At 41.7% G+C, this 19,195-nt stretch overlaps 1 protein-coding gene across 4 annotated transcripts in view; it reads right to left on the bottom strand.

The window, feature by feature from the left end:
* Positions 1–19,195, bottom strand: part of PITPNM3 (PITPNM family member 3) — a 344,340-nt gene that overhangs the window by 166,636 nt on the left and 158,509 nt on the right. For all 4 annotated transcript variants that reach the window (XM_030536854.1, XM_030536856.1, XM_030536855.1 and 1 more), the window contains one exon: positions 17,676–17,783. In XM_030536854.1, coding sequence (XP_030392714.1) covers positions 17,676–17,783 — 108 coding nt within the window. The remainder of the gene's footprint in view (positions 1–17,675; positions 17,784–19,195) is intronic.

Genomic DNA, 19,195 nt, shown 5'->3' on the forward strand with positions numbered 1-19,195 from the left:
TCCATGACTAGGACTTCTGTGAGCTATGGTAATACAAATAATAATAACCTAGAGAATCACCTCCTTCCCCCCCACACACTGTCTCACCAGGTGTGAGACATTTTTATACTATAAATCCTTGTCTGCTGTAGGTTTTGCTAGGTGGAGGGGTTTCATCTTTATGCTGGGATTTTCAAAGAGGCTTTAAAAGAAGCAGGCACCCAACTCCCTTTGAATTCAGATTCCTGTAAGGCTTCTTTGAAAATCTCAACCTCAGGAGATCAAAATAATACTTTGGCCTTAAAAAAATTCCTTACACTCAAACCCTGTAAAGTGCTTCACAAATTACTGATGAATAAATATTCACATGAGGCACAGAAAAGTTTAAACAAGTTTCAGAAGCATCCAATTATTTTCAGAATAACTGAAAATCAGGATTTGGATGTCTAAAGTTGGCCACTCAAAATAAGCTGCTTAAGAGATCACAGCAAGTTCACAAAGAAAACCCAGAATTCCTGACTCAGTTTCCTGCCCTAACCACTTTACAACGCTCCCCCAGGTATATAGATGTTCATTTCTCATTCACCTTTTATGATAGAAAAACCAATATAAAAATGATCTGACAAGGCATCGATACAAGAATGAAGAACATCAAACAAAAGATGATGTGCCATTAGCACCACTGTACCAGAGCAAAAAAAGGAAGCTTCATTTAAAAAACTCAGAGAAAAGAAACCAGTTAGTCATCTAATTTTCATGAGCTCTTCAATTAAGCCCTGTTTTAAGATGGAAAATAATGCACTTTTGTTACAGTTTTGCCAACGCGGTAATCATCACGTTTGTGAGTCATGTCAAATGAACAGAAGTATTATATCCAGCATAAATAAAAAAAGCAAACCCAGCCCGAGTAACCTGGTTTGTCGGTCACTGTCCACTCTGCTCTCAGTTCCTGTAATAAATGACACACCATGTTTACGAGGACCTGTAAGTGTTTTACCTCAACACAATGAAATCAAAAGCCAAGGAAGGATATTCTGTCCTTATTACCATTCATATGCCCCATATGGGCCATACCGCTCTACTGCAAATACACTCATGCACAAGTACGGCATGGGCAACAGCAGTGCCAGCTTTCCCATTAGTCCCAACATCATCCACTTTGGCCTATAAGGACTGCCTCAAATGGGGAAAGGGAAGCTTAAACTCCACAACCCATTGAGTCTTTAGTCTCTCTGCTGAGACACCCAACAAGGAGCCAATTAGTGCCAAATGAGGTGAGTTACAGGTTGGTTTATTTTTGGTAACGTGAAGACTTCCCCACCAGCAATTTCACCAGACAGACCACCGGTTAGTTTCTCACAGATCTCTGAACACCCTCAGACATCAATGGCTGTCAGAACTCACGTGGTCTGCTTTTGAATAGGTGATCTAGAGCTTAAATTCTCCACACCACATTATTAATCCTCTGAACTATCCAGGCACCTTGGGTATTAATAAATAAAAGACTTTTTCATCTCAAGCTGCAACGGAGCCCCACTAGTGAGCAAATTCTTCCATATACTCCATTAAGTTATTTGCGAACAAGAATAAGGCATTAACTTGAATGCTTTCCATATAAGCTATTAATTATCTTCTACTATTTAAACAGACAGAGGTCAATGCACCATCTGCCACAGAACATGGCCCTTTGAGACAAGAGCACAAAAACAGACACTTTTTTGTGTGTGTGGCATAACCTTAAGGTCAAGGTTAATTTCTTTTGCTCCCAACTAATGTGGGTAAACAGTTTCATTACCTCCCTGCAATAATAATATACCTTCGGGAAGGTTCAGAATGAGAAAAAAAATCACCTATTGCCACTTTAATCTACATTAAAATCACACACAAGAGCACCTTCCTCCACTTCAAATTTAGCGTATCTTTGGATAAAACATACCAGAAAAAAATGTACTTGTGTTCACAAGGATCAGGAGAATGAAAGAGGGAGCAGCTGGCTCAAATAAACAAATTAAACCTGTAGAAATGATTCATAGCCATTCCGAGATGCCAGTTTCTTTGTACATCTTACAACGGTCCACATGAAAGAGAAACCGTTTCCATAGGAAATAACGTCAAGACATGAACATTACAGCTAGTGATTACCTAGTAACTGTTCCAGGAATTCATGTCACCTCTGTATTCTGTTTGGTTCATATAACCTACAATAAAGCTGCCCGAAACCAGTTCTCAGGCTCTCTCTCTCTCTCTCTGGTGATCACCTTAAGGTCTCTCTAATCCTCACAGCATTAGAAAGGCCACATTTATATTCTCACAGGGAAAAACTGTTCACAGACAGTATGAGCTCAAAGTATCCGCCTTAAAATCCAATGCCAGTTTTCCCTAAGGAAGCCCATTGAAGTCAAAGGCAGTCTTTCCATTGACTTCAGTGCTCATGTGTGTGAATTTGTTTCCTTGAACACTGAATGATACTGGATTAATAATCAGTTCACCATTCTATATTTGTGTCTTGTATGCACATAAGATACTTAGATAATTAAATGATCTTTGATATGAATATTACAAAGGTTACCTTTATTGGCCTAGTCTGGTCCCAATTCAGCAAAGTGCTTAAGCACTTTAAGTTTATATATGTGAGAAGTCGTATTGACTCAGTGGGACTGTCCCCATGCTTAAAGTTACGCATGTGTAAGTGCTTTGTTGAATGAGACTCCCCGGGCCCTTTACATCACCGCTGGAGCCCCAGGCGACATGGGCCAGGCAGTGCAGATGGCCTGGCTGAAGGACACTGACCCCAGCCCTGGCCCTTCTGCCCGAGGCCCCGCCCATTCTGGGGAGGTGGGGGAGAGCTGTCCCCATACCGGTAATAGCTCCATTTTACTTTCACCCTTGCCTAGAAGCTTACTTTGTCTTTAAGAATGAAGACTGAAATCATCACATATCCTCCAGGACTCCAGGAGCTGGGGCTTTAAGCAGAACAATTATCATGAAACTCATGACAAAATCCTGAGAATTGGTAACACTATAGTAACCCTTATTCAAAAGGAAAACTATTTGCCTGATGGAGTGCAAATAATTGTGAGAATAAGTAGCCAGAATAAGCAATTGGAAGGGACAATGAGAACAGTGGTTTAAAGACTTTGTATGACAACTTCTGTAAGCAAGTAACAAAACTGCAAAGTCCTTGAAATTTGTTTTTGATAACTCCATTGAACTGACAGTAATTTCTTTCTATAAAGCGACCCCTTAATTTGGCATATACACACACTTTTCATGCTTGATTGCAGAAGACACACTATAAGTAGTAAAAGGGTACTGTAAAGTTTTGCAAATAGAAAATCTCTACCAATTAACTGAAACATGAAAAGATAATGGACCCTAATCCATTCTGAGCCTGCAAGGGAATTCCTTCAAAGTTCAGAATGGTTTTGTTTTGTTAAGAATAAACAGAGGCTGTTCAACTCAACAAAACACAGCTGCTTCTCTCTTGTCCTGGTGTGATCGGCCAGCCCTGTTCAGGGGATGTAGCTATGCTGGACTCTTGAAGAACAGGGCGTGACAAATTGGGGGTACAGTCTTCTGAAATGCAGATGATTTTACGAAATTGTATCATGAAATTATTGTGCCTATAATGGATCCACCCAGAGTTGTGCATCATTTCCCTGCCAGACCAGAGTGATCAGCACTCCACAGTGGTTTATTCAAAAAACACCATCTTGGGACAATGGGCTTGCTGGGACTGGGAGAAGACACTTCCTCCTCTTATCTGAAGGGAAGCTTGGAATATAATGGAAAGTTATCAGGGAAGAACAAAAGAAGCAGGTGACCCAGCAGGAATTTTTAAATGGATTCACGGGAAGGGGAAAAAGGGTGAGGAGATGGGGAGCCATTGTACAGAAGTTTAAGATGAGGGAGGCTGCTGAAGAGGCAAGGTAGGCAACAAGGATGGAGGGCTCTGCCTGACTTACAGAATGCACATGATCTCCAAGGGAAGGATGAGCTAGCGACGGACACTGCACCTTTTATTGTTTTGTATGATCTGTACTCTGCTGCGCTTTACATGGCTAACTGTAAAAGAACAACAGAGAGTCCTGTGGCACCTTAAAGACTAACAGATGTATTGGAGCATAAGCTTTTGTGGATGAATACCCACTTCGTCATACGCATGTAAAAGAACAGAACATTGTTAGACTGGGCAACATGTCTGGGCAACTACTTCACAATTACGACATGCCCCTGAAAGGCAAACAGTCCATCAGAACCTTCACGCCATCCGGATGGAGTCCTGGGAGAGCAATGTGTTCAAGTAGTGAGAAGGGCGTTGTGAGAGGCTCGGCAGCTGGACATTCAAGGAGGATGCCAGACAGAAGGTCCAATCTGAACCATTTCACAAACTTGGGTTGAATTTGCCAAATTCTTTTGATCAAAATAACCCCCCCCCACAAAAAAAAATAAAAAAAATCTGTGTTTCATTTCAACTTTTCAATTAAATGTTTCCATTTTGATTGAAAACAACTGTTCATTTTGAAATGTATTCCCATTTTTTAAAGTTTAACTCTCTCCCTCCCAATTTTTGTTTTGGGTCAAACAAAATGTTTAGTTCTATTTTGCTTTACATTTTTAGTTTGCTGAAAAAATTTTAAAAGTGTCTTAACTTGTTTCAGTTTCACATGAAATATTTGTTTTCCTGGGTCAACCACCAAACCATTAAAAAAAAATCAATTATTTGCATAGCTCTAACCTTTTTTGTGCACGTTATCCTAAGTACTGTATTTGGTATATTTACTTGCTGGAAAATATAAGATCAAGCCACAGCATTTGACTGACCCTAGCCTTTCTGAACAGTTGAATCAGTCTGAATAAATAGTCCCTGAACTCAATCCAAAGTGTGTTCTGTTCACAACAGCCTACATCTTGCCAATCTAATGGGAAGGGTGTCAGCAGGTCCCTGCTGCAGCTATAAACATTAACGCCTGAATTATTTGCAAAATATATAGGGAGGAGGAACGGGGGGGAGGAAAGAACAGACTTTTTGAAGTTGCAGCGGGAAGGCTACGCTGGAGAGAAGTTGGCTAGATTGTGGAGCATCCGTGAAGCAGCAACAAGTGGACAAGAGGAACAAAATGGCAGAGACAATATTAGGAAACCAAGGCCTCAATCCAGCAAAGCACTCGCACCATGTATAAATTAAAGCATGAAGGTACTGCTAATGGGGAGCATTCTCTGGCTTAAAGTTATGCCTGTGCTTACGTGCTTTGCTGGATCTATGCCCAAAATCAAGACCTGGATGGATAAAGTTAGCCCCTGCCTGTATCTACGGGTGAAACTGCAACTATTGCTCCCTACCAGCACGGGAATGAAACTGCAACCAGCACGGGAATGAAAGGCATGCCCAGGGCTGCCCAGAGAATTGAGGGGGCCTGGGGCAAAGCAATTTCAGGGGCCCCTTCCATAAAAAAAGTTGCAATACTGTAGAATACTATATTCCTGTGGGGGCCCCTGACCTGGGGCAAATTGCCCCAATTTCCCCCCTCCCCCCTCCGGGCAGCCCTGGGCATGCCTCAAGGGTAAATAGCAGAAGAGCCAGCCAGGCAGGGGTTGTTCGGTCTAAAAGAGTTGAAGTGCAATGGGAATATCATAACCCTTTGATTTTTGCAGTTTGATGTGGGTGAAACTTGTTCTGGCTCATGGCTCTGTGTCATATACAGTTAGTTAGCAACACTGAGTTATGCTGGGGTGAATTGTGCAGTCCAGTCATTTCCCCCTTAACCAGGGGATTTTTGTACTGGATGGTGGAGTTCAGATTCTCCAGGGTTTCTCTCATTCTTGGGGGAAAAAAAAGTGTTTCCAAAACCCAGAGCAAGGAGCTGCATCCCCTGCAGAGCCTGAATCCCAGCATGACTGCTAATCTCTAAATACAATGGCAAGTATTTATTATCTCTCCATGAAGCTGTGTTTCTCTTTATCCAGCTCCAGATGTTTCTAGAGTCCTTGCTACTTTAATTTGCGCATGAGAGGGCGAGGGAAGTAATGCCACGTTAAGCTCTCCCGTTACGCTTTCCAGCTTGTGAGTACACATTTAATTTAAAGAGTTTCTCTCTCTCTCTAATAGAGTTTCTCTCTATTATTTAAATAGCTGGACAAGAAAATGCTTGCTTTTTGTGGGAGCTTCCATAGAAGGTGCTATTAAAAACCGAGCCAGATCTGCAGCTAGAATAAATCAGCATAGCTCTGTTGGAGACCTTGAGCTATACAAACCCACACATATCCTTGCTGATATGCATTGATTACTGGGAAACCTATTGTTCATTAGCAAGTAAGGACCCAATATCCTGCTCCTATTGAGGCCGATGGGAGTTTGTCAATTGACTCCACAGATCCTACGTGAACCATTTTAAAAGAAAAGCGAAGATCGAGTGAAATGCGATATGACAACACTCACTTTGACAAGCATAGTTACATTTCAATAATATAATAACTCGCCATGTTTTCAGTGAAGCGTTTGGAAAAATAATTAAGTCTGAGAATTGGAGAGCAAGCCAGGTGTATGCCCGATCAACCACAAAGCAGAGTTTTGCCATTAGACGAATTACTGAAAAAGCTCAAGAATTTCAACACAGGAAGGATGAGGTGTATATAGTCTTTATTGATTTAAAAGCTGCCTTTGACTCCGTTGATAGTTGCTCCCTTTGGCTCAGCTTGCAAGCAACTGGTGTGCCTGGCAAGCTCCTCTGCCGTCTCACAGAAATGTTTCACTAAAGTGAGACTATTCCAACCAGCCTGAGTACAACAGTGGCATCTATCTAGGGTGTATGGCTGCTCCTGATCTATTCTGCTCTATTACTGAGCAAATTTTAAAAGCTGTCACTAGCCACATAACCCGGGATGGTGCTTCATGATTTCAGCATAACTGACCTGCAATATGCAGATGACAAGACTGTACTCACGTCCTCACAAACTAACGTCATCAATGCCCTAAATAGGTTTATGGAAAAAGCAGTAAGCTTGCTTCTCAAGTCAACTGGAAGAAGCCCAAAGTGATATAAGCGGGTTATGAACTTCTGCCCCCACCCATTATAATCATCAACTCATTTCAGTACCTCGGCTCTGCTGTCACCAAGGAAGGAGGTTGCCTTGCTGACGTGAAACATCAAATCAACCGGTCTACTATTATGCACACACTTTGGAAGTCTCTGTGGTGTCAATGCCACATAACTCAGACTACCATGGGTGTCTGTCAAGCAGCAGTGGTTTCTGTCCTTTTGTATGGCTCTTAAACCTGGGCCAACCCAGAGATGCGAATGTGCCAGCTGTACTCTTTGACATGAAATAGTAATGACTTATTGAAGGTATATGGTGGTTTACTTCATGTTACAAATGAGGTGATTAGGCACTGGACCAACCAGCTTCCAATGTTTTCCGAGGGACTCAACACCCTCAGATGGCTTGGCCATGTGTTCCATATACCAGAGTCCATACCAGTTTTGATTCAACAAAAGCTGGTTGGAGAAGACCTTGTGGACTCTCTCACACACACACACACACACGGGATGTTGTGGCTTTTGACCTCAGCTGCCTCAGCCTTAAATTAGAGCAGGACTCAATATTGACAGGAGACCGAGCTTTCTGGATGTGGATGATCCAAAGTTTGCACTCTACATTCCATGAGCCAGAGAATTAATGAAGTAAATAGGAGAGCTCACTACAGGATTCTAACATTAAATTTTTGCTAAGAAGAATGTTGGCACCAAGAACGGGAAGGGATTATTTAGCAAGATGCACGTAAGTATAACTAGAAATAACAGGATGAACTTAAGGGGAAGAAATAGGCTCAATATCAGAGAAGACCTGACCATCAAGCTGTGCACTGTAAGCCCCGATATGTACACCATTTTCTCCAGTCTAGTTTTAAAAAGACACAAATGATTTGTAGGGCCATAGTCCTGCATTGGCTGGGAGATGCTACCAGGTCTCTTCCAACTCTGACATTTGGGATTCTCCTATGAAGTGAGGAAACAGTCATGTCCAAATGCAAATTACAACGAGTGCAAATCAACAGAGAAGAAGGCCAGTATATACTGTACAAGGGCTGGGATTCCACATGCCTCCAACATTAGCCGATCCCAAGACACAGCCAGGAAAATTTTCCGACCAGGGTAGAGCACTGCAAAGGTTAAATGCATTAGGTGAGAAGGATTAAAGACATTATACTTTCTTCTGAAGTACTGTGTATTGGCTACCATCAATGCAACAGTACTGGACCTGCTGTCTGGGGCTTATATATATTTAGGGAAGTGGGGCAATAAGCTTGTTAGTTTTCCTGGCAGTAAACGGATTCCTAGTTTGGCCAAGCCGGTCGCTTCAGGAATGCAGTTCAGGATTTGCAACAATAAAGTCTGGCTTGTGCCTAAATTCTTAAATCTCACTGCTCCAGATATAATATATTAGACAGTCGTGTTCACTTGGCATCTCAAGGCAAAAGCTGAATAGATGAACCATGCTCCGCAGACAGCTTAAACTAGCTTCTCTTTGACTTCATGATAACTAAACTATTCAAGACAAGTTGAGAGTCACATGAAATATTTATCATGATTTGAGTCATTCCCTGCCATTTTAGGTCAACTTCGCCTTCGGATTGATCAAACCTGAAAAGAATCTGATAGGTAAGACTGACAGCAGTTAAGTTTTTTGCAGAGTTTGATAAGGAATCATTTTAATGGTGATGGCATTGAATAATTGTGTGATAATTCCATGGGACAAAAATTGAGATAATGGGAGCAACATTACACTACATAAAACATTAAAAAAAGGGGAAAAAATCATGTGTGTATCACTGTGTCATCCATCTCTATCTCTTGTGGGTGGAATGAGAAGTTATCCACAGCTTAGGCTAAGGCAGAACTAGCAGAAGAGATGAAATGATGTGTGTTCCTATAGATATCTGAATATAAAATTGAAGGTCATTTGCCCTCTCTTGCCAGGGCCATCCCCAGCTATTTTGGTGCCCTACGAAGCCCCCCCTGCATGTGGGGGAACTGTTTGGGCCCCAGGCCCCTGTGGGGGAGCTGTGTGGGGCCCCGTCCCAGGCCTCTGTAGTAGAGGGGGAGCAGGCTGGCCCCAGGCCTCCATGGGGAAGATGAGGGGGGGCTGGCCACTTCCTGCGGGAAGTGGAGTGACCCAGCCCCAGTCTGCTCTGCTCCCCTGGCTCCCAGGCTTGGGGGGAGTGGGGAACTACCCCCCAGCACTCGCTAGTAGTCCAGCTGGGAGCCAGGGGAGCAGAGCAAGCTGAGGCCAGGTCGCTCTGCTTACTGGTGAGTGCAGGCCTGACGGTTTCTGGTGTCCTCAGAGGAGTGAGGGCAGGGCTGGGGCAGAGCAGGGGTGGGGGCCCTGAGGAAGAGCCAGAGCAGGGGCTGGAGCAGCACGCAACTGTGCAGGGCACCCGGAAATTTGGTGCCGCAAATTTCCTGGTGCCCTACACAGCTGCATACTTTGTGTATGGGTAAGGACGGCCCTGTCTCGAGTGAAGAATAGAGGACAAATTTTGCCAACATTTTGGCACGTTTTTACCAATGGAAAAATGCTCGTGTGCAGTTCCCACAACCGATATGGCTCATTGTTTTCACTCTCATTCTTTAAATTGCTGGGTTTCGGATCTTGCAAAGGCCTGGAAGTCCAAAAGTATAGCCATTATTATAGATAAACTCCAAGACTGGGGAGGATCAAAAAGGGACTTAGCTTGTCAGCTCTTTTGAGGCAGGGACTGTGTTTTTGCTCTGTGTTTGTACAGCACCTAGCACAATCAGGTTCCAGTCCAAGACTGGGGCCCCTAAGCACCATCTCACTTCAAAACAGCATCGGAAACCTTCAAAAAATAAGGGGGTTCACAAAATCATATTTACTTTCAGAACTAAATTACAGATTTCGAGCCAGGTATGAAGCGCTGCTCACAAGAGATTCAGGGTTCCAAAAGACCATGGTTTATTGTGCTGAGTTTTTTCTCCTCCCCATTCTGCCACTTTTCTATAAAAGCACATTTGGACCCACGGCTGCCTATTGCACAAACCACTGTGTAGTCATTCTTCTGAAGTTAGTGTTGACAGTTTCACCATGTAACCTAAACAATGATCTGCCCTGAGAGGCCATTGCTCATACACTCTACCTGCCATGTAAAGCACAAGGAAAATTCGTTTCTTTCCAGCTGAGAAGTTTAGGCAGGAGTCAACAGGCAAACAAATAAATACTTACCTTGGTGGCACAATTTATGAGGTTTCACATTCCGAACCTCCGTGCGCACTACAAGGGGCATGTATTTACTGGTTTGTCTCGCCCCAAAAGATAAGCATGGTAGCTGCACTGCTGTCTAACTTAAGGAAATGTCTTTCTCCAAAGCTTCTCACAAAGCAGCCTGCGGTTATGGCATCACATGTACGTCACTCATTACAGGGAGTATCCATATTTTCTAGTGACAATACTTATGGTGATTTTAATAATGGAAGCTGGGTATCCAAATTCCTTAGGGAGCTTTGAAAATCCTCAAAGCATCTTACAAAGGAGGTCATTATCATCATATCCATTTTACAGATCGGGAAATGGAGGTGAAGTGACATGCTGAAAGCCACCTAGCAGGCTACAGACAGAGCTACAAATCAGACCCAGGTCTCCCGAGTCCCAGTCCAATGCTCTATGTACAATGATGCACTGCTTAACACATGCCACAAACTCATTCTCATTTTAGATTGTTACATTCATGGTTCTCTCATCTTTAGGTATCGTAAACAGTGTAAGCACATTTTTAATATGGTCATCTCAGGGGCAGATGGTTCCATATAAAGATAAGAGAGAGGACAGCTTCTCTCAGGGAAAATAGCCTTATTTTCTTTAAACTTGGTAATTATTGGCCTAACTTAATAAACAAAAACATTCTACATTTCAGAAGAAAGGGGGATGGGGGAAAAAGTAGATAGTCAGGGTAAGAGCCTTCACAGTTTGCACATGAAATCATGAAGCTACCTATGAAATTCTTTTTAGCTAACATTATTTTTGTTTACTGGTGTGATGGCAGGCCCCAACGGAACAGCCCATTGTGCCAGGCACTGCACAAACTTGTAGCAAGAGACAGTCTTTTTTCCGAAAAGCTTACAGTCTAAACAGACAAGACAGCCAAGGGTGGGAGGGGAAACAGAGAAGCTTGCTCAAAGTCACACAGCACATCAGTGGCAGAACCAGGAAAAAGAAACAGGTCACTGACCTCTAGGCCAGGGCCCTATCCACTAACTAGCACTGCTTTTCATCACACAGTATATCCCAAGTCATCAGGAGGTTTCTATGACAAGACACATACTTTGACATCTTGGAGGATATATCTGTCCTAATCTATAGGACTGAAACGTAGACACATCCTTAAATCTGTGACGTCTCATTGGTAAATCTGGAGGAGGGCAGATATTCTTTGTCAAAATTGCTCAGTTTGCTATAAAGTTAAAAATGAGAATATTGTGCATATATCTATAGTAAAAAAATCAAATTACAAATCATTTATGTATGTACAGACATTATAATTGCTTTGGAAATAAAAGCATCTGGACACAATGCTGTTAGGGGACATTTTTTATTTTACTGTATCTCATCAAGAGTATGTCTACACTGAGCCATACTGCAGACCGAGTGTGTGTATTGCAGACCACACCAAAGAGCTTCTCTCTTATCTGCCTCACGTGGATGCCTCATGCGTGGGCTAACAGGTACATATTTTGCATTAACATAGTACTCTTTCAGACCTTTTAGTTCATGCTGGCAGTTCACACACCCGGTAGTCTGCACTGCAGCACAACACAGACAAGCCCCAAAACTAAAACACCAAGGCCTGATCCCTTACAGAGTAGCTTACACTTACAGAGTAGCTTAAGCATGTGCTTTAAGTGCTTGCAGGATCAGGACCAAAGGTAGCTGGGAGTGGAAGAACAGAAAAAACAAAAATCTAATAAGCCAAATTAATTCCTGGCATCAAGCAGGTGCAATTCCATTGATACCATGGGTATCTGCTTAGCACCAGTCATGAATTTGGCCCTGAAAATACATTTAATACAGTGCTTTGATTCTGCCACAGGAAAAGCAGCTCCCCATCAAGATAATTTACATAGCTCTACAGGTTTTTAATTCAGCTTGATTGCTGTTTGTGTTATTCTCTGTTTAACTGTATTAAGTTGGCATTACTAGATTCCCAGATTTTCCCCTGAAGAAGTATTTCTAGCATTGATGGAGAAGTCTGTATTGGTCAAGTGCTCTCAGGTGTACTTATTGAGAATCAGCGATTGAATTAATTATATACTTGCTATTCATAAAGGTGCTAATAAGCTTGTGTCTCTCAGTAGAACTGTGGCAATGCTGTTTCTTAAAGTTGTAGTGAGTACCCAGTGTGCCTTTAAATCTGCCCAGAGCACACTGCAGCTTCCCATACATCTTCATTTGTTGAAAGAGCTCTTAACTGTGTGCTTTACTAGTCAATCTATTAAACTATTAAAAAAATGCACACAGACTTCAAAATTGCTGGAAAGGCAACTAGCAGAATCATTGGTCTGGAAGCTGGTTTAACTACAACCAAGTGCAACACAGCCACTTCCTTCTCAGCTGAATTTGTTGTTCATAACCAGGGTCAGATTCTAGTGGTTTGGCCGGTCAACAAAAGTTTTCTGCTCATAATGCCTGTAGGATTTGGTCCCATATTTTTAAAGACCCAGTGCAAATATGAGTGTTCATGAAAAATGACAACCCTTAATTTAGCCAAAAAACAGGTGCAACAGAGGCAGCAGCACCTCACACTGCCCTCCAGCACCCCACTGTTTGATGTTCTCTGGTCCTATGTTGAAGGGCACAACCATAAAGGGAATGAAACAACACCCTCGCTACCAACAAGAGGCATCGGAGACCTGAATCAGAGACCTTTAGAACCCAACCACCAGCCTCTATCACTAGAGCTAAAAAGAGCTAATATATACTAGGCCCTCATCTTTTATGGGGAAAATCCATTAGAGGGGGACATGGCACATTTAAGCTGGGATTTTCAAAAGCGCCTAGGGGACTTGTGCACCCAAGCCCCAGTAAATGTCACCTAACTTCCTTGGTCTCCTCTGAAAATCCTAATTTAGGGAATCATCTTGCATCAATCAATGTCAGTGGAAAGAGAGACATTGACTTCAATGGGTACTGGATCATAACATAAGAATGGCAATACTGGATCAACTCAATGATCCATCTTTAGCCCAGTTTCCCATCTCCTGACAGCAGCCAATGCTGAATGCTTCCGAGGGAATGAACAGAACAGACAATCATTCAGTGATCCATGATCAGGCCTTTAGCCAGTGGGTTTCAACCATAAGCATAGTTTGTACACGTTGTCAGCCAAGAGGATACGATTAGACAAGGTGCCAATCATGGTTGTAGTTTGTGTCATACAGATATTGGCCTGAGACCAGCTATTTGTTTCTCTCAAACCCCCGTATGGCTCTCAAACGGTAAAGGCAACTCCAACCCTGGTGTGTAAAGAGAGAAAACCTAGAGGCGAGCTACGAACTATCCAGCCACTTCAGGGCATGTCTTTAATGGAGACACATGGGCTTTAAAAATGCAACTTTAATTTGGCAAACACTGATGAGTTCCCCAAATATTCTCTGAAAAGGTAATAAATTAATGCAGCTGTTTAAAAGGGATTAAGAATTAACAGTGGATCTGAGTCCACAGTTTAGTAGCACCTTACTCCATAAGCAGTTCCACTGATGACGATGGGTCTATTTCACTCTGAGTAAAGGTATCTGAATCCAGCCCTCTATTTTTACAGCTGAAATGATTCAGGTCAAAAAAATTTGCCACCTTTTTTTGGTAAAGCTTTGAGTGTAAATGGTTGTATTAACATTTGAATGTCTTTTTTTACTGCAGCTATTTCAGAAAATGATATAGCTCCCCATCAAATATTTCTTGCATGCTCTGTGCCTTCACTATTAGTGTTTTGCAGTTGCTAATCACAGAGTGGAGTTCTAAAATTCCCTAACTCTATTCATTCTCTAACAAAAGCACTGCATAATTTGCTGCAGTAAACACACGATAGGATCTATACACATTTGGCAGGTAATTTCACAGCAGGAAGAATCAATAGGTAGCTAATCAACAGAACTGAACTATGCAGTATAATGTGGCACAGTTCAAGAGGAGAAGATGCATTGAGATGCGTGGCCTAGTTTAATCAGATGAATTTAGCAGGAGGCCAATCAAGGAAAACTCCTAACTGGCAGCATGCATTACAGCTGTTGCTGTAGTTTCTTTTACGGTATTGATATAACAAAATATGAAATCTCATTCTGGTGTGAGTGGCCTTATGTGGACATAACATAAAGTCTGATTTTCAGAGTTGCATATTGCCCACAGTCCTGCTTCCTTCAGCTGCAGTTACAGTTGCTCAGCACCTCTGAAAATAGGCCCGTACTGTGCAAAGTCACACACCTCAGCACAGTGAATGTTGACTTGAAGCAGGCTACCATGTTGTGAAAAGCCATTAAAATGTAACCAAATGGTATAAGTAAGCTCACTCTTAAACTACGGTCCAACTAGACCAGCAGTTCTCTAAGCCCTGCCTAGTATTCTCCAGAAGAAAGCATGATGAGCACCAAGCAATGCGAGACAAGAGGGCTAAGAAGGAGAGGTGAACATAGTGGTTCTCTGTCTTACAAAGTAGTCCACAGAACAAAAAAAAAGATGAGGCACCATTGAAATAAGGAAGGGAAGGTCTCATAGTTAAGACACTGGACTGGGATTCTGGGTTCTCCTGGCTTTGTGCCACAGACTTCTTGCATGGCCATGGGTAGGGCACTTATGCCCTCTGGGTCTTTGTTCCTCATCTGTAAAATGGAGAGAATAATAATCCTCCCTTTATCGGTCTTGCCTACTTAGATTGGAAGCTCTTAGGGGCAGGGACTGTCCCTTGCTGTTTTTGTGTGCCTAAAACAATGGTACCATGATCTTAGTAGGAACTATAGAAACAATAAGACAATATCTAACTTCATAATATTGAAGTAAATATATTAAAAATTGGCAGCCAGTGAAGAAAGTCCAGGAATAGTGACAAATAGTCCACTGCCTTTATTCGGTCATTAAAAAAAAAACAAAAAACAAAAGTTCTTACTTGTGGTGCAACATTGACTCAAATTTCTCTCAATAGTCTAAGAACAGAGAGATGAGGTACATTTACAATGCAGTAAGCATCTCTTACGAATCCTCATTGAATCCCTGACTCCAATCGAAATAAATTACCAAGCAACATGAGGGAACACTTTATGTCACTGTCAAGGGCAGATGTAAGACACAAACTTCTTCCCTCTCTAATTATCCACTTAATAATCTTTAACAACATGTCATTTGGATTGGTTGGTCAACGTGCTACTTAACCACTAGCAAAGAAAACACCCGGACGATAAAAAAAAAGAGAAGAGAAGAGAGTCACTAAACAAAGATAATTAATAAATGAATTCCCTCCACAAGCAATGCTGAAAATACATATAGTTATAGAGAAATATTCCTTTCTTTTCCTACAGTCATATAGTCCAGTCCATACTGATCTTTCAAGCCAGCTATTTGTAGTAAGAAATGGAGAAAGTCTTTGTGATGGGTTTGGTCACAGAGATCCCTTGGGACTGCCTCCTGATGTGCTGAAATTACCTCTGAGCCAATTTTCCCTGCCAGCTTGGGACTCCAGAACCCTGTCTTGTTGAGCCAGACATGCTAGCCTGCTGCAACACAGGGTCTGAACCACATCCCCAAAGCTGCAGGCTTTAAGTGAAAACAGCTTAGGAGGTTACCTGCCTCCACCACCCAGACACCCAGTTCCTAATGGGATCCAAACCCCAGATAAATCTGTTTTACTCTGTATAAAGCTTATACAGCATAAATTCATAAACTGTCTGCCCTCTGTAACACTGATAGAGAGATATGCACAGCTGTTTGCTCACTCAGGTATTAATCACTTACTCTGGGTTTATTAAGGAACAAAAGTGATTTTATTAAGTATAAAAAGTAGGATTTATGTGGCTTCAAGTAATAACAGACAGAACAAAGTAAATCACCAAGCAAAATAAAACAAAACATGCAAGTCTAAGCCTAATACATTAAGAAACTAATTACAGGTAAAACCTCACCCTCAGAGACATTCCAATAAGCTTCTTTCACAGACTAGACGCCTTTCTAGGCTGGGCCCAATCCTTTCCCTGGTACAGTCCTTGTTAGTTCCAGCCAACATCTTAGGTGGCAAGCCAGGGCACTCTCAGGACTGGGACACACACACACCCTGGCCTGTCCTGCTCCACCCCCTTTTATAGCTTTGCCACAAGGCACGAATCCTTTGTCTCTCTGGGTCCCCACCCCTCTTTCTAAATGGAAAAGCATCAGGTTTAAGATGGATTCCAGCATCAGGTGACATGTCCACATGTCCTTTGAGACCCCAGCCTTCATTCTTCCAAGGCGTGCCCCTACACGTACCCAGGAAGGTTTGCAAGTAAGCAGAGCCATTTACACGTCATTGGTTCGGAAGCACCCTTAATGGGTTCCTCTTAATATGTTTACATCAGTAATACAAGTTCATATCTTAGTCTCCTAACTCCAGACATAGAAATAATACATGCAAAGAAATAGGATGAACACACTCAGTAGATCATAAGCTTTGCAATACCTTCCAAGAGACTTTTTGCATAAAACATATTCCAGTTACATCATATTCACATTCATAAGCATGTTTTGTAAAGCATATGGAGAGCAACATCACAGTCTTTTTAAAACAAACAGCCTAAAAACACAAACACTCATGGCTCAGAATACATTGAATAAATTGTCTCTCAGGGGGAACCAGAAAAAAAACCAAATAAATACCATTTAACTAATAATAAAAATGCTTTAAACAGTTTGATACTATTCAACTAATCATTTGAAAACCCCATACTTCACTGGATAAATTTACCAAGTTACTTAAAGGCAAGATTGACACCATTACTTACACTGAATCATATCTTATGGTGGGATTTTGACTAACAAAGACAGCTCCTGTTTAAAGTCAGTGGGAGTTCGAGGGTATTATTTTCAAAAACCTGTGTGATTTGGGAGCCTAAGGCTCACTGAAATTCAAAGCTCTTAAGTCACTTTTGAAAATTTTAGAATGAAGACCTAACACCTTTCTGCCCCTTTGAAAAACCACACCCTTACTATCAAACGGTTCCACTGACCTCAGCAAAATTATTTATAGAGTACAGTGCTACTTACCTGTAGCAAAGGTACCAGAGTCTGGCCCTGAGTAGCGACCTGGCCTGGGGGACAATGACCCTAAAGCCCTTAATGTGTGTCACGGCCATGACAGATATACAACCATAGGTCTTGGTCATGCAAGCTACTGTGTGTGGATGGAGCCTTGTACCCTAGCAGAGCCCCATGTTTGAGTATACAGTCTGCCCAAAGGGTGCATGTTGCAGATATAGGTCCTGAATTATTTTAATACAGGGAAATAGTTAATAGATGTATATCAATGTTAATTGTAATACCAGTGATGCTTTGTAACATTGTAAATTCCGTTTGTATCAGATGTCTCAACAAAATCAGACAGCTGACAGCTTAAGTGTTGTGGTTTCTTTGTTAACCTAAATATATACATATAGCAAGTTAAATTTTACCTTGATTTTCTTCCAGCTTCCCAATTGTTTCGATCTGCTCTACCAAGTCATTGGAGTTCCACTGGCTCATTCCGATGAGAATGGCACTTTTCCCTTCCACCACCTCCTCTGCAGCAAGAAAACAGAGAAAAGAGGGTAAACTGCAGTCATAGGCTAGAGAATAAAGACAGGATTACCTTGTTACCAACTATCATAGAAATATGCAGCTCATTACAATCCCTAAAGGGAATACGCAGCAAATAGCATATGCAAGATTCTCTGAGAAGGCTTCCTGCTTACACATCCACATCAGTGTGTGTTTGCATGCCAAATTCATTGCATACTGGAAAACACAGAGGGAAAGGGAATTTAGCAAATCTTTGCTGTTTACTTCTACAATTATTAGTTGACTGAAACATTCATAAGAGGTGGAAAATCACTTGGCACTTTATACGTGCAAAACCCCTTATAAATATTGATTGACTGATTATCTAATTAACAGATCTAGTTGGAAATATTTTCCCTCCCTCATCGAGGAGCTCACTAGGAATTAGGGCTGTCAAATGATTAAAAAAATTAATCACAATCAATCACACTGTTAAACAATAATACATAAAATGATTTATTAAAATTTTGGATATTTTCTACATTTTCAAGTATATTGATTACCACATAGAACGCAAAGTGTACAATGCTCATATTTTTATTACAAGTATTTGCACTGTAAAAAAACAAAAATATTTTTCAATTCATCCAATACAAGTACTGTAGTGCAATCTCTTTACAATGAAAGTTGAACTTACAAACGTAGAATTATGCACCAAAAAACAGCATTCAAAAATAAAACACTGTAAAATTTTAGAGCCTGCAAGTCCACTTAGTCCTACTTCAGGACTCGCTCAGACAAAGTAGTGGGCAGCAGCATCTCCTGAAAATTGTAACCACTGTTACCTGAAAGTGAGAACAGGCATTCACATGGCACAGTTGTAGCCGTCGCTGCAAGATATTTACATGCCAGATGTGCTAAAAATTCCAATGTCCCTTCATGTTTCAGCCACCATTCCAGAGGCCATGCGTTCATGCTGATGATGGGTTCTGCTCGATAATGATCCAAAGCAGTGCGGACCGACACATTTTCATTTTCATCAGCTGAGTCAGATGCCATCAGCAGAAGTCTGATTTTCTTTTTTGGTGGTTCGGATTCTGTAGTTTCTGTATCTGAGTGTTGCTCTTTTAAGTCTTCTGAAAGCTCCACACCCTGTCCCTCTCAGATTTGGGATGGCACTTCAGATTCTTAAACCTTGGGTCAAGTGCTGTAGCTATTTTTAGAAATCTCACATTGGTATTTTCTTTGCATTTTGTCAAATCTGCAGGGGAAGTGTTCTTAAAACGAACATGTGCTGGGTCATCATCCGAGACTGCTGTGACATGAAATATATGGTAGAATGCAGATAAAAACAGAACAGGAGACATACAATTCTCCTCCAAGGAGTACAGTCGCAAATGTAATTAATGCAGCAGTGGTGAGGCCCCCAGGCCCT

The sequence above is a fragment of the Gopherus evgoodei genome, chromosome 17, assembly GCF_007399415.2.
Source record: "Gopherus evgoodei ecotype Sinaloan lineage chromosome 17, rGopEvg1_v1.p, whole genome shotgun sequence".
Taxonomy (NCBI): Eukaryota; Metazoa; Chordata; order Testudines; family Testudinidae; genus Gopherus; species Gopherus evgoodei.